Source organism: Notamacropus eugenii, chromosome 7 (assembly GCF_028372415.1).
Source record: "Notamacropus eugenii isolate mMacEug1 chromosome 7, mMacEug1.pri_v2, whole genome shotgun sequence".
NCBI classification, from domain to species: domain Eukaryota; kingdom Metazoa; phylum Chordata; class Mammalia; order Diprotodontia; family Macropodidae; genus Notamacropus; species Notamacropus eugenii.
Window position 1 is genome coordinate 109929801 of NC_092878.1, and position 16846 is coordinate 109946646.

The window sequence follows — 16846 nt, forward strand, 5'->3', positions numbered from 1 at the left end:
CATCCTAAAATTATTGGTGTCTGTATATGTATTTATGTGTGTGTATAAACATACCTTTTTTCCCCCTAATTCTCACAATAGACTACTAGATCCTTGAGGACAAGGACTATCCCATTTTTGTCTTTCTATCCCAGTACCTCATATAGTCCTTCACATAATAAATGTTAATTTAATACAAATCAGACAGGATCCCCATTTTTGAGACAAAGAAAGTATGGTAATATTGTTGTAAAGTTTCTTATTGATCATTTATGATGAACTGTTATGGAAAAATGACACATATATTTTGATATCTTCAAGAAATATGCATTCTACGTTAGTACTAAACCCAGACATATAACAACTGTTATGGGTTCATTATTTATTTTTTAACAAGGGCCCACAATGTGAATATCTTACATAGAAATAACAAATAAACATACAGCATATTGCTCAGGATTCATTATTGGTTTTACGTTTCATTTTTATCTTCCCTTCCTGCTTTTGTCCTCCCTTGACAATGATTGCTTCCCCAATCTATATATGCAATGGGATGGAAATAGAAAATCATTTATTTAGTATTTCCTACATGTAAATCACTATGTTGCTTGGGGAATACAAACAGAAAATCGAGCTTCAAGGAGTTCCCATTCTAATTGGAGTAGACAACACATTAAGTAAGGCTTAAGTGTCTGGCAGGGGAAAAGGCACCAGGGCCCTTAGAGTGGGGCAAATAGTCTCATGAAGAGGGTAAGTGGGAGGGGGAGATGGTTAAAAATAACTACAGGGATAGTTAGGAATAATAACCCAGGGTATCTGAAGTCCAGTTCAATATTAAAACATATGTCCCACTTTTCCCTAAATGGTTACTAACATACAAAAAATAATATAAAAACTGGCATTTTATATAGCAGTTACTATAGGTTGATTGTGTTCCAGGCACTATGCTAAGCACTTTACAAATATCTCACTTGATCCTCTCAACAGTCTTATGAGGTAGACACTTTGTGATTCCCATTTTATAGTTGAGGAAACTGAGGTTGATTGACTTGTCCAAAGGCACACAGATAATATTTAGGGAGATATTTGAATTTGGTTGTACTGATTCCAGGCCTTATTTGATATCAAACAGACAGGAAACCCATTTTGGAGACAACGAAAGTATTGTAATGGTGTAAAGTTTCTTATTGATCATGTATGATGGATCATTATGGCCCCATCCCAATCTAGTGCATTATCCATTGTGCTACCTAATCTAATGTACCTAGCTACCTAATCATTGGCATGGAAAGAAATAACCAACTGTTTGCCAGTAGCACCACATTATCATGACTTCCAAATCAGTTCAGAACTAAAAATGAAGCAAGTTAATTAACAAATATACTTACGTTAAAGCTTCAGAATAATTGTAATGAGAAGAGACTCCCAGGAACTTCTGCACATCATCCATCACAGTAGCAGGGTCAGTCCTTAACTGTTGTCCATCAATAATTAGCAACTGAAAGGGGAGGTGAGAGAGCAAAACGAAAGAAAATATACAATGTTAACAAAAAAACAACTACTTGAGCTTAAAAATGAAAAACTTGTACATGGTAAATTCATTTCTATTAAGTGAAGCAACGTAATTCAACGAAGGTTTATGTATATTGATGCAAAATCAGCCTTACTTAACATCTTTATTACTGACTAATTTTAACATCGGAATTATAGAAAGTCAATATTGGAAGGACTCTGGATCATTGAATCCAGTGGTTGGAAATCCTCTTTCTCTAGAACATCTCTGACAAATGGCCACCCTGATTTTGCGAGATGGTTTCCAACGAGAGAAAGCCACAGTCTCTTGTAGCATAACTCATTGTATTTTGGTAAAGTCTCACTTTGAAAAAGTAATTGCTTATAGAAAGCCTAAATCTGCGTTTCTTCACCTTCCACCATTGTTTCTATTTCTACCCTCTGGGAACAAGGAGAATTTATATCCTGTTTCACTTGTCAGGACTTCAAATACTTTAAGACAATGGTAATGTCTCCTCCATTTCAAAGAATTAGCTTTTCTAGGCTAAACACTCCCAACCCCTTTAAATGCTATTCAAATGTCTTTGTCCTTTTGTTCAGTTGATTTTCAGTCTGACTCCTCATGACTCCATTTGGGATTTAATTGACAAAGATCCTGGAGTGGTTTGCCATTTCCTTCTCCTGCTCATTTCACAGATGAGGAAACTGAGGCAAACAGAATTAAGTGACTTGTCCAGGATCACACAGTTAGTGAGTGTTTGAGGTCAGATCTGAACTCAGGAAGATGAATCTTTCCAAATTCAGGCCCAGCACTTCATCTACTGTGTTGCCCAGAAGACATATTTCCTCCAAAATCCTGTTCATCTTTCAATGGACTAGCTCTGATTTGTCAATTTATTTTTAAAATGTAGCATTCAGAATAGAACTCCAGATGTGTACTGCTTAAGGGAAAATAAAGCAGGCTAATGATCACTCTCAATTCTGGAGACCCTGCAGCCTAAATTCATCTTGGGTTTAGGGGCCAAAATGTTTTCCCTTCCCCTTACTTTTTAAATTCATATTGAATTTTTAGTACACTAAACCCTGGCATCTTTTAAAAATTCTACATAAATATGTATATATATAATGTTTACATATGCACACATATGTGCACATATATGTATGTGTGTGTATATATATATAAAATCACCTTTGTTTCTAAATGTATCCCTCCTTTTCTCTTACTCAATGAGTCATTTCTTGTAAGAAAAGGGAAAATAATAATGAAAACCTAAAACAAAGCCATGTGATATATCATAGGTTTATATAGAACTTCTAAGAATGATTTAAACATAATAGGCATTTAAGAGGGAGAAAATATTAAACAAACTGACAATATATCATCTGAGTCTGAGAGTCTATGCAATATTCTGCACCCACAGTCCCCCATTTCTTCAGAGAAAAGAGAGAAGGAAATTGTCTCAGTTCTGTTCTGGGGCCAGGCTTGATCATTAAAATTACATAGCATTCAGTTTCTAAACTGCCCAAATCTAAATGCAGTTTAAGTGCACATTTAAATATTTAATTGTCATTTCAGAAGTATTTTATGATCCAGAAAACACTATCAACACTAGGCACAATGAGAAAAATTACAGGACAAGAATCTAGAAATGTGGAGAAAACAGAGCGTCTGAACATCAGTGTGTAAGTATGTATGTATGAATATTTATACGTAAATATAGTGGTGTGTGAATTTTTTGGAACATGTAACAATTCTTATTTGGCTTTATTTTATGACAGCAATGGCAGTGTGTGTGTGTGTGTGTGTGTGTGTGTGTGTGTGTGTGTGTGTGTGTGTGTAAGTGTGCTTCTTTTTATACTAGATTGCCTCAAAATGCCAGACCTCATGCTGAGGAATATTCATTGAAATGCTTTCCATATTTTTAGTTAGTTCTCTGTTAGTTCAGTACTCAATTTCATGCCACATATTTCATTGTTCTCATTTTTTTGTGTCTTTAATTCTGCACTTTTGAAGAATGGATGTTACCCCTAAGGAAACATGTAAAAGGGGTAGTTCTTAAAGATCACACTTCAAAGACTGATAGAGATGTCGTTGTAGCTACTGGTGTGTCCTCAAGCATTTCAAGGATCATTCAAGCCCACAGTGAAACAGAATCAACCTTACAGAAACACAAAGTGCAATTGTAAATAAAAAAGTAAAATGCTGACAAAATATTACTGCAAAACAACTTAATTAATCCTTACAAAACAAGTAAAGACATTCATAGGGATCTGGCAGCTGGAGGTGTTACAGTTTGCCCTATAGTGTGACACAGGTTTGTTGCAGCTGGAAAACCGTATGAAGACCAGTAAAAATGAAAGTAAAATGAAAACAAAATGAAAACCCAAACAAAAAGCATTACTAAACATTGCAGTGAAGGAAAAGCAATAAATCTTGTTATGGATATGACAATATAAATTTTGGAGTACTGATGAGTGGGAAAAGGTAATTTTTATTGATAAAACTCACTCTTCATTCAAGGTTATACCAAAAGTATTGTCAGATCAAATCCTGATGAGCCCGTAAATCTGGGCATTTCCATCAGACTGTAAACCAATCATCCTCAAAAGTATTTGGGATGAGGGGCAGTTAGATGGCAAAGTGAATAGAGCACTGGCCTTTTCTTTTCTTTTTTTTTCTGTTTCTTTTTTTTTTTTTCTGTTTCTTCCAGTGGGCCTTGAAATTTTGTCCTCATTGAGAGAATGATGAACTCTGTTAAATACTGTTGCAGAATTACAGAAATTTCCAAATGGAGAGGGGATGCTACAATAAGACCATGCCACAAAAAACAAAAGATTAAGAAATTTTTCCATGATATTGAGATAAAGTAGCCAAATTTAAACCCCATTGAAAACTTATGGGCTATGATCAAGGCTAGATTTGTATAAACTGATTATTTGTCAGAGGTATAATTAAAGTATCTTATGTGATAAGTGTAATTTCATAAAGAAGGATTAAAAAAAACCACAAGTTAAAATTTTGTGAATTTGGTGTCAAATTTTGTAAAATAAGTTGTTATAGAAAAAGGAGGACATATTACAAATTGAACGCTTTAAAAATATATAAAAACCGGAAGATTTAATATGTGTGAAAGAATTTAATTGTTTTACTTTGCCCCAAGTAACTTGTATAATACTTGTATATATATGTGTATATGTCTGTGTCTGTGTGTGTGCATATGTATGTATATACATGTACGAACACACACAGACATATATATATACACAATTTAAATATGTATGTTTGTGGGTCTATACACACATATGTGCTTAAAAATACATATACATATGGATATGCACATTCACACATCATGTGAAGTCCGTTGTAGTAGCAATGTAGAAAAAGAACACTGTGAAAAAAAATCAATGTACTTAATACAAAAATTCTTAATCTTTTTGTATAGCATGGCCCCCTTTGGCAGTTGGTGACACCTATGGACCTTTTTTTCGGAATAGTGTTTTTAAATGCATAAGATAAATTATCTAGGATTACAGAGGAGACTGATTGTATCAAAATAGTTATTTGAGATTAATGGTAATCATTTGGAAGGTAAAACACAAGCATAAGCAACTTCCCACCCCTACCTTCCTTATTTCTCCTTCTTTTGGACCAAGAATCAAAGCTACCAACTAAATTATGTTTCGATATGCTGTAAAATGATTTTTCAACATACCTGAAAAGGAGGAAAATAAGTTAACCATCTTTCTATATGGGTAGAATACCAGCCAGGTACCAGGCATCTTTTCTGTAGCACTTTCAACTCTGAGGGAGCTCGGGGACCAGCTGTGATTACCTGGTAAAAGCTGAATTTCAGAGCTGCAGGATCTTCATGTGATCGCTGATGCTACAGTAAAAAAATGGGACATGAAAACCATCTCAATCCCAACCATAAGCAAGGACAAGCAAATCTCTGGGAGAAGATCAAAAGTTGAAAGCAAAGACCTTTGTTATGGAAAAGACTTATTTGCTTTGCAATTAACAAAGGCCAAGAGTAGCCTTTATAAATATTTTCTTGGAAAAATGGCATTAAAGTCATGCCATAGGCATATAGAGATTTGTCTGTAAATCCGTTTTATTTCTGTTGATAGGATTCTTTAAGCAATGTTATTTAAGAATGTTTTATAAAGGAAAATATATATTTCCCCAGGAAATGAATTCAGAAAGATGCATTGCTTTTTAAGGTTTGCTTTGTAGTAGACTGGGATCATTTGAATTATATGGTAAGCATGAGAGGCAGTAGGAAATAGTTGATAGAAGGCTGGCTTCAGAGCTAAGAAAACCTAGTTTCAAATCCTTGATGTGGTGTATACATACTGATGGTGTAACCATTGACAAGTCACTTAACCTTTCAATGCCTAAAGTCTAGGCAACTCTCTAAGACTATAGTATCCCTAAGATTTTTGTAGCAAGCACAGTGCCAGGCACTTAATAGGTATCTAGTACAAGTTTATTGAATTGAATTGAAATTACTGACATGCATTGGTAGAAGGAGTTTCTCACTTGGGAGTTCCCTATACAAACGAAATCGCGGGACCCACCAATCTATACATAATTTTTCCCTCTAGTACTGTCAAATGTTTTCTATCTACATTGTGATATATTTAAGTTACAGTAGAAGACCCTTTATCATTGTGTCTAAACACTGAAACCTTAAAAAACACTAAACACTCTCAGGAATCTCCAGGATGTTTTCCTCACCTAACCTATGAGATTCACAAATTAAATCTCCCTAATGGTAAGACATTTTGTGAATTTGAAACTTTAATACATGTGGAATCTCACCAATATGAATGCTCCCTTAAGTGAGCCCCAGTCCTGTTCTGTCCTGCCTACCACTTACTAGGTATTTGACCACGGACACATGCGTTTGCTTTCCTGGGCCTTAGTTTCTTTATCTGTAAAGTAGGGATAATAATATTTCCTATACTGTACAGATATCATAAGATTGTTGGTAGAGATTCATATGCGTGAGTCTACACTCAAGGGCATAACAGTGCTTTGCAAATATAATCTATTACCGTTCCTTTGGCCTGCCCTGTACCCCTGTGGAGTGGTTTGGTTATTTATAATATTTAAAACAGCTTATCATTTTCAAATCCTGATGGCTCATTTTTCAGTCAGCCCTTAACTATTCATAACTCAGTGATTTAGAAGCTTACATTTTCCTTCTCCTCTCTCCTTATTTGCCTTGTGGTCATTTATATGCTTATTACTACTTTCATCAGAAATTGAGAGTGTTGGAGAAATTACTGAGACTCTGATCAATCAGCTTTGGTATTTGTCAATTTTTCTGTGTTTTTTAATGATATTGGGCTAGCCCTTAACTAATGAACAATATAAGATCTTGAATTTTTCTGTGACTTTCCAAATTTGCACTATTTCCCCATCTTCTACTGCCATTGATAATGAAGAGCTGCCTGGAGGTTTTCTTCAAAGATTATAGAATGCTGATTACATCTGGGCTGCCTTGCCAAGGCTGGGAATGACAGTGATATGTCAAATACTTTTTTTTTTAACATTAAGGTAAAGATTTCTCATCACAAAGAATGAGGACTTCAGAGGTGCTCACCTCACCAAATGAGTTCATATTTAAGTTGCTTTGCAATTTACCTTTTCATTTAACTATTAAAATATCATGGAGTTGTTTGACTTGTTTACTAACCAAGTACTATATATTCATGCAGTGTCCATTAAGTTGTTACAGAGGAAAGCAGCATCTCCTGCTGTCTGTTTCTCTGATAAATATTACCTCCACAAAGTGCTAGCTCCCTGGTGCTTAAGAAAAGCATGCTGTGAGAGAGAGAGATGCTGAAATTCACCAGCCTCAAAAGGTTAAACTCTCAGGGAGGAAGAATTGTTATCTCAGATTTTGTCTCTACCTTTCCTTTTGAACTCCAAGAGTCTCTTAAACTTTTAGAATATACTTTTTCTTTTCTTTTAAGTGACATAGTTCTTCATTATTACACATGAATTTGATAAGGAATAATAAAGGCAAAGGATTATAAGATGTTTTTTTTTTAAATGCAGAAATTCAAAGACACACACAGAAGACAGGTTTTTCTAGTGGAGTTGAAGAACCTGGGTTTAATTTATGTATCTGATAATTGATAACTGCGTGACTTTGTAAATGTTAAACTACCTGGGTCTCAGTTTCCACAATGGTTGTTTCCAGCTCTATTGTACTTTGAAGATTTAACGAATACCCAAGTTCATGGAAAATTAATCCTTGGAAATAACTTGGCAGAATGGGTAAAGCAATACAACTGGAGTTAGGAAACTTAGAGGTCAAATCTTGCTTCATACATATACTAGAACTGACCCGGGAAAAGTCACTCAATCACTTTCAGCCTCAGTTTCCTTATCTATAAAGTGAAGGTAATGATACCATCTCTTTCATAGAGTTCTTATAAGGATTAAATTAAATAATAAATATAAAATGCTTTGTAAACCTTTAAGTGGCACATAAATGTTCTCGACCATATTGCTTTCAAGCAAATTTCTTCACTAAGAGGAAAAAAATGAAATCTTTCATAAAACTTGTCCATATTTTTGTGGAATCATATGAATGGGTACCAAAAACCTTGAATATGTTCTTCTTTTTTTCAAACACTACCAGACTATCATAAGTATTGAATGATAAAATTTTCTTCTGCAAAGATTGCTGTTTAAAAGATGTCACAGATCTAAAGTATGGCTCTTACCATTTTTTTGGAGGTGTGTGTGCATGTCATTTGGCAGTAGGGTAAAGCCTATGGACCCTTGCTCAGGATAATGTTTTCAAATTCGCAAAACAAAATATGTAGGGATAAAAGGAAACCAACTTACTGAAATTCAGTTATCAAAACATGAAAAAAATGTTCATAAACCCCAAGTTAATAATTCTGATCTAGAACAGGAGATGATCTTAGAGACTACCTACTCTAAATTTGGAGGTGAGAAAGCTCAGTCCAGGGAAATGAAGTCATTTGTCAAAAATCATACAGAATGTCAGAGTTTGGATTTAAACCCAGTTCCTCTGACTATAATAGGGCCAGTGTTCCTTACACTTACATCATCATATTTTCCACAAGGAAATCCAGAGAAGGCCTATATTTCCTTCTAAAATTTAAAGCACTCTACAAACATTAGCTTTCATTTTTATTCATACCTGGTACCAGGAATATGCGCGGTCTGAGGGGTCAATGAGAATAGTGATGATCTTGGCCTTGGGGACCAGAGATGCTGCTCTCTTGGGAGCTTCCTCTGAATGGAAGTAATTGGCACTTTTCTCAAATAGAAAGTCAGTAGTGACATTAGAGGGCATGGGGAAGAAATCCATGTACCTAGAAAAGGAACATAATTCTCAAAACAAGTCAGCAGTTTATCTCCCGTTGACTGAAGACATTAAAGGTGTCAAGGAAATTTCTTTTTTGTTTCATAAACAAAATCCAGCTTCTTTTAGGAAAACCTAGAAAATGGTCCAAGTAACAATCCTGAGAGGCATAACCTGAATTCTAACAATGAACCTTAAAAAATATCTTTATTTTGCTCCTCTGACATTCACACCAATCTCTGTGTTTTATCTGCTGGCAAGAATAGGGGAAGGAGGTAAACAAAGAAAAGGAATGTATCTCTAGGCTCTTTATTACCTAGTGAAATGGATCTGAAATCAGATGATCTCAGTCTGAAGAGTGCTTCTGATATTTAATAAATGTATGATTTTTGTTCATATAGCTTAACCTCTCTGCATCTCAGTTTCCTCATCTGTAAAATTAGGGCTTTGGACTCTAAATATATGACCAACTCTAAATATACCCTTCAACTCATTCAGCTGAAAAAAAATCCAACAGTTAAATTTTCCCAATTAAATCCTACACATTTATTCCCACATGTATCATGTTGATATTGTTATACTTGAATTTGACATATCACTGAGATAATTTTCTTATCTATTATTCAGATTATCCCCCAGAGGCTAAAGTGCTTTTGGGCTTAATAAATACGTGCTAATTTTGCACTCTGAGATGCTCATTTTTCAGGTTAGTTTAATGATAGCAAACTGCATCAAACATGGATAACCCCAATGTTTTGCAGGATTTTAGGTTGCCAAGACATCAAGCCATCAGCAAACGTGTACAGGGGCTTCTCATAGCTCAAGGGTTAATACTGAAACTGAAAAAATTAATACCATCCTGAACACTCCAAGAAAATGGCAATCCTCATATATGTATGGAAGATAGCTTGAAACAGTGGGAACATCAATTACTTTGGAATCAGAGGGTCTGAGTTCAAATCTCTGTGTTGTTTCAAAATCACCATATGACCTGGAGTAAATTCCTTAACCTCTCTAGACTTTGGTTTCCTCTAATGTTTATTCCAGTTCTAAATCTTTTAGAGGTCCCAGGTTCTAAGCACTCTCTCTCTCTCTCTCTCTCTCTCTCTCTCTGATGGTCCTCTTTGGCAGTCTAATGAAACCTACAGAATCCTCAGAAAAATGTTTTAAAATATATAAAATAAAATATATGAGTACAAAGAAAATCAATTATATTGGAATAGCTATTAATATCCATAGATATTAATTATCTATCTATCTGTCTGTTTGCCTATCTATCTACCTACTTACCTACCAATTCCAGATTAAGAACCCCTGTTATACTAAATCATCATATAACTCTTTCTGAAGATAATGTTTGCAGTTCATCATCTGGAAATATTCCAAATATAATGAGCAAAATCACAATTTCTCTGTCTTACACAATCTAAAAAATCTTTTTGAGTTCAGGAATGGCATCATATTGTCAGGAAAAATCTATCTATTCTCTGTCTTCTATGATTTCTGGTCTGCTATTTAAATAATGATATCCTTTATACTTCCCCTAAGCACCCAGGCCTTCTTGACTGTGGACCAACCAAAATTAAAGTAAAGCAATTTCCCATTTACTGAACAAAATATATATATTTTTAAATTTGAGCAACTCCTTTTGACATATGAGTGCACGTGTACTTTCCCCTCTTGTTAGTCCCATTTGATAGTCTTATACAGAATTCTAGTTCCTAATGTAATTAGTACTATAGATGGTACCTTTGGTCTCTGAAAACACATCTATACTATTATCTCTTGTGGGCACTGCATAGGAGTCTGAAATGTAAGCAATGGGTCTTTGCAGTACTTTCCTAACGAATAGGTATGCAAGCCAAAGGAATCTTTGAGGTATATTTTGGGTGAATGGCCATGCAGTTACCAAACACCTTGTTTCTACTGCTCAGAATTTAAGAATCCAGACTGATTTTAGGGGCTGCTCAGAGCATTGCAGGACTCGCTGATACTTTCAGGTGATCTTAGCTATTTCTAAATTGATCCCCAAGAGTCTGGGAGTTATTTGAGGGGTCTATAAGCTATAGTAAACTTGATAAGATGGCAAGTTTGAAGATGTTAATGTAACTTTTCATCTTTTGGCTTTGCAGAAATCCTCTGTATTAGATCCTCTGTGACTCAGTGGCCACATTCTCAGGCATTTCTGTGTGTCACAGTGCAAAAATCATTGAATCTGGAGTTGAAGGACCTGGGCTCAAATCTCTATTCTGTTCCTTGCTACCTGTGTGATCTTAAGTCAGAACCTCCTTAGGCCTCAGTCTCCTTATGGGAAAAAGTGAGGGGGCTGTACTAGCTGACCTTTGAGGTCCTTTGTAGGATCTAGGATCCTAAGATCTGCTGAGTCTGATTCCAGGACAGATGTGAGCTTGATATTAGATAATAAAGAATGCATTTCAGTAGCATGGTGGACAAAGTTCCTGAACAAAGAACCAATCTTTTTAATGTCAGTATTCTTTTAGTGATGCTCTTTGTTTGCATATACCCATTTCCCACCAGCTATATTGTTCTAGGACTTCTCTGGAATTCACCAATATATCTCCCTTACCCAGGAAACCCAGCACTGGGAAATCTTACCATGGCACAAGACTGAAACTGCCTAGTACTGACACTTTCTCAGTGCCCTTTGCCCCTTTGATTAGGGGGCAGGGTCATGGGCTCCGGGGCCTCTCTTTAAGGAGAGGGCTCTCTATATTTCCTACCAGCAACACCGATTTTGGTCTTTTCTGGAACTCTCCAACATGCCCCCAGGAACCTCCCCATCCCTTGCTTTTCAACTTCCTTTTTTATGTTGCTTACACTTATCAGATGGTAAGCTCCTTGAAGGAAATAACTTTCTTTTTATTTATCCTTATGTTCTGAGAACTTAGCACAGTGCCTGGGACATAGAAGGCACTTAAAAAATGTTTATTGGTAATTGACTGAGTCAGGGAATATCAGAACTTATGAGGAATTAAATGTAAGTTTCATTCAAAGAACTATGTAGTAGATACATATGGTAAGTGTAAATAGATTATACAATGTTAATAATCATGAATTATACAAAAGAATTGACATAAATTTTATCATCTAAGAGATGTATGACCAGAAAAGGCCATGGGTCAGTAATATAGTGAGAGTGAAGGATTACAGTTGGATGGCTTATTCTGCATATTCACTTAATGTTAGGATAACCTAGAGGAAAACCCCACAATGATGAGTAGTTGCCCCATGGATTTATGATATGGCATAAATCACATCTGTATAGAATGAGATGATGCCATTTGCATAGCTGGATAGAGCAGATACCATCATTTCAACCCAGGTGGAGTGAAGAATAAGAGTTGGGCAGCCTCTATGCTACTCTGGTTACCTACGTAATCTTAATATACCTAGAGTAAGGTCCCCCCACAATGATGGGTGGTTGTCCCATGAAGATTCATGGGAACACATAGAGTCAAGTCTTACATAGAATGAGATATAACTAGGTTGCTATTTGAATAGCAAGATGGAATGTTCATATCAATAGGACCATAGATTCAATGGAGTATTGAAAATGACAACACTGTAGACTAATCCTTCTGTATTTATAATGTTTATTCATTGAAAGAAAGGAAAGAAGAGGAGAAGGAAAAGGAAGAAAGGAAAGAAGAAGAGAGAAGAGGAGAGGAGAAAAGGAAAGGAGAAGGGAGGAGAGCAGTACAGAGGAGAGGAGAGGAGAGGAGAGGAGAGGAGAAGGGAGGAAAGGAGAGGAGAGGAGAGGAGAGGAAGGGGAGAGGAGAGGAGAGGAAAGAAATGAGAGGAGAAGGGAGGAGAGAAAAGGAAAGGAGAAGAGAGAAGAGGAGAAGAGAAAAGGAAAGGAGAAGAGAGAAGAGGAGAAGAGAAAAGGAAAGGAGAAGAGAGAAGAGGAGAGGAGAAGGGAGGAAAGGAGAGGAAGGGGAGAGAAGAGGAGAGGAGAGGAGAGGAGAGGGAAAGGAGAGGAAAGGAAAGAAAAGGGAAAGGAGAGGAGAGGGAAAGGAGAGGAAAGGAAAGAAAAGGGAAAGGAAAGGAAAGGAAAGGAAAGGAAAGGAAAGGAAAGGAAAGGAAAGGAAAGGAAAGGAAAGGAAAGGAAAGGAAAGGAAAGGAAAGGAAAGGAAAGGAAAGGAAAGGAAAAAAAGTCATTCTTGGCTTCATTTCTTACCCATCCTTAATCACTGAACTTGCATGCCTCAGTCAAACTGAGTCCTGAGAAAGACCTCAGATTCAAAAGGCCAAGGTCTCTCTCACTGCATCTGGGGCAATCTCTAGTTGTCCTAATCCATATCTTTCCACTTGACCCAGATGGCTCCAGAAGAGAAAGTGAGGTTGGTGACTTTGCAGAGCTCTCCCTCACTCAAATCCAATTCACGTACTAGTCATGGCATCACTTTCCTGATGTCATGGTCCTCTTTGAGAACAAAGGACAAACAACAGCAATCATTGTAAGAATACTGGATATGGAGTCAGGAAGACTTGACCTCAAATCCTACCTCAGATACTTAATAACTGTGTGACCCTGAGCAAATCACCTAACCTCATATCAAATCAAATAGCGCATGTAAAGAACTTTGCCTCCTTAAAGTCTACATGATGCTAGCTATGATCATTCTACTTTTTAATAATTGTGAAATGCTACTTAACTCTTATGTTATCATTTGACTTTTCAACTTCTGACATTTTTTAAGAAGATTGAGAGTAAATTTCAGGTCTTTTGTTTCTCTGCATCCCTAACTGTCTCAACACAATGCCCTTCACTGATTGTTTGCATTTATAGTCTTCATTGATGGATCTGTGATCTTGCCAATGTAAGTATTCTCTCCAGTCACAGAGATTGTAGCTTCTCCATGAACGCCAGTACTGTGTGGCTTTTGTCCATGTCACTTGGCATATTCACCAGGGGAGTCCACTGTCTTGTTCTCTTGATTTGATGGATCCCTGTGAAGCACATTGGCCAATCTTTCTTTATCTTTCAATCTTGCTTTGTGACAAAACCCTTTCACTTTTCTTTTTAGCTAGCCATACATTTCTCAGATGATACATTTTATGCCTTCTCCTGCATAATTCTTTGTCATTAATTTCAGTCTATGGGTGCATCCCATCTGCCTCTCCATTGTACCTTTCATCCCTGTGAATTCTAAGTTTTACAGTCTTTTCAAACAAATTCTCTCTTCTCTCTCTTTCCTTCCGGGAAAGAGATTCTTCCTAGACACTGGGCACAAGTTTTGTAACTCCTTGTATGATGGAAGGAAAGGGGAGGAGAAAATAGTTTATTTTGATTTCATGTTGGTGCTTATGTTAGCATCAAGCCTTCCTCTTTTAGTGTGGCATTCAGATTGGAGTACACAGTTATTAAAAGGCTTTTGCAATGATCAACAGATAATATCTGAAATTTCACTCCTTATAAATCAGCTGAGAGTCTCATATCTAATCAATATGGAAAACTGACCAGATGATGTGACAATAGAGTTCAGCAATTGGGAGATCAAAAAGCCATATACTTAACACATTCTGCTCCCTCTCAATCCAGAACATATTAAAGTAACTATCAAGAAAGCGGTTCATTGATTTTCTAAAACTGCTATTGGGCAGTTAAAAGAAAGAGGTTGCAAAATCAGAGCTTCTTAGGAGCAATCATTAGAGAAAAAAACAAGGCAAAGATACTTGTGATTCTACTGTTTTCCAAAAATCAGAAGACCTGTATTTCCTCCTCCATGCCTACATAACAAAGAACAAGAGCAACAGAATGCATGTAGAGAATCATTTCAGAACAAACTGTGGGCTGACAGTGGTAGTAAGCATTTTAAAAACATTGCCATTTGCATAACATGTGAGGGAGTTCATATTTTAATTACTTTATACCACCTTCCCACCCTTGTACTAGATTTCTACATCTCTAATTTTTCATTTGAAAACCTGATATTCAGTTGCTTGAGGCCTTAATTATTGATATCTTGACTTTTTATATTTCACAACTTATAAAACTTGCTAATCTTATTTTATGTTGGCATGAATGTCAAGTCTAAGTTGAAAACATGCGCATCTGTAATAATAATGTCAAGTACACAAGAAGAGAAACATAATATTCTCAGAATTTGAGAGGTGTGAAAAAGCAATTTGCTGGACTAATTTTAGCAAAAGCATCAATTACTGGATGTTGTTTCCTTCTTCCTCTATGATTTCCATCATAATTAATAAAACTGGAAGCTGTGTGTCTTTTAGAAAGACTATGCTCCTTCACAAGTTTAGAAAATTAAGTTGCAATCTTTGTGTTTCTAACATTTACTCAATTATCAAGGCACAGAGGCACTTTGGAATGTCTACAAACTTACATTATAAGCAGTAATGCTATTTTTTGTACTGTGCACAGTATATATACTTTTTTTAGATTTATACTAATAACCCATCTTACCAATCAATCCCCCTGTGGTAGTTATTTCTATTAAAGAACTGTACCTCCTCAAAGGTTTTTGGGCTGGGGGAGTTACTAATGATGGAAGGATGCATAACCAGGAACAAAAACAAAGCTGTGGTACCTGGAAAGAGGAAAGAAGGTCAAAGGTCAACAGAATCAAGGTATGATTTTCCCAATGAACAGTATCATTTTATGTCAATGGGAAAAAAAAAAAGAAGAAGAAGAAGTTAAGTGTCCACACAGCTATATCGTGCACCTTTAAAATTTCATTTCCTGGAATTCATACACTGTAAAGAGAATAGATTAACAACAAGGGAGATATGTCCATCATTCAGGGAATGGCTAAATAAATTATGACACCTTGCAAGAAATGATGAATGTTTTGAACATAGAGGAGCAGGGGGAGAATTATAGGAATTGATGCAGAGTCAAAAAACAATATATGCAACGACTACAACAATGTAAGTGAAAGGATGACAAAAACTAAAGAAAAATCATGGCTCAAAAAAGTGATATGAGAAGATAGACCCACTGGACTCCTTTGCAGAGGTACGAGGTCCACAAGTGGCATACGTTGCACAGGTTTTCAGACTTTTTGACACTTGCTTTGATCAGAAACAGCTTTTGTAGCATCTAACTTCCATATTTTTTTTTTTAACATTACTTACACAATCATGTAATCTATCGAGATCACAACAGTTTAATTTTAGCTTTTCTTCCAGGTTAAGGTCTATAAATGTTCAAGAGATTTGGCCATGTAATACTGTATGTCACTCATTAGGATGATTATTTGTTTTAATTCTAATATTGAACATTATTTCATGTGGAAAATCTTTTTTTCTTATGATCTTTTTAATATTTCGCTTATATCTGTGATATCTTTCTACCTAATGTCATTTTATCAAAGATGATACTATTGAGCAAATAAATACAGAAAGATAGGGTTTAAATAATCAAAAAAATAACATGGAACTTTTATAGCTTTAAGATATAATAAAAATGATTCATAAATGCTGTTGCCACAGGCACGTGTCTCTGTATCTCGGTTGGATGAGGAAGGATAAAGGTATATGACTATTCTTGGGATATGTGTGGAGTTTGAGGAGATTTTGAAGCAAAATGGAAGAATCTGTACATTTTTATGGCAAGCATAATATGCATTTTATGGAGAAGAAATATGATAATGAAAAAGCATTGGATTTTGAGTTGTGCTGCTTGGGAAAACATTGCTTCACTTCTCTGGGCCTCAGTTTCTTTATCTGTAAAATGAGAAGGGAGAGTTGCATTAACTGCCCCCTAAAGTCCCCTCCGATTCAAAATCTATGAAGTATACAAAATTTCACAGCTAATACTTTCGGGAAGATGTCTTTATTACAGACTTTTTCACACAGAACTCCTATTCATTTTCAATTCAATTCAATTAAATAAGCATTTATTACGTATCATGAAGAACACAAAAGTTCCATGGAACACTGGGTAATTCTGACTGAGATCAACCCTGAATCCAATCATTATTTTTTGTGACTGCATAAATGGATAGACTGAAATTCATTTA

General features: G+C 35.8%; 1 protein-coding gene across 3 annotated transcripts in view; it reads right to left on the bottom strand.

Annotated features, from left to right (window-relative positions):
- LOC140514053 (bifunctional heparan sulfate N-deacetylase/N-sulfotransferase 3) overlaps window positions 1–16846 on the bottom strand; it is a 217693-nt gene that overhangs the window by 13960 nt on the left and 186887 nt on the right. For all 3 annotated transcript variants that reach the window (XM_072624030.1, XM_072624027.1, XM_072624028.1), the window contains exons 9-12: window positions 15289–15412; window positions 8679–8853; window positions 5205–5375; window positions 1368–1477 (exon numbers count right to left, since the gene is read on the bottom strand). In XM_072624030.1, coding sequence (XP_072480131.1) covers window positions 1368–1477; window positions 5205–5375; window positions 8679–8853; window positions 15289–15412 — 580 coding nt within the window. The remainder of the gene's footprint in view (window positions 1–1367; window positions 1478–5204; window positions 5376–8678; window positions 8854–15288; window positions 15413–16846) is intronic.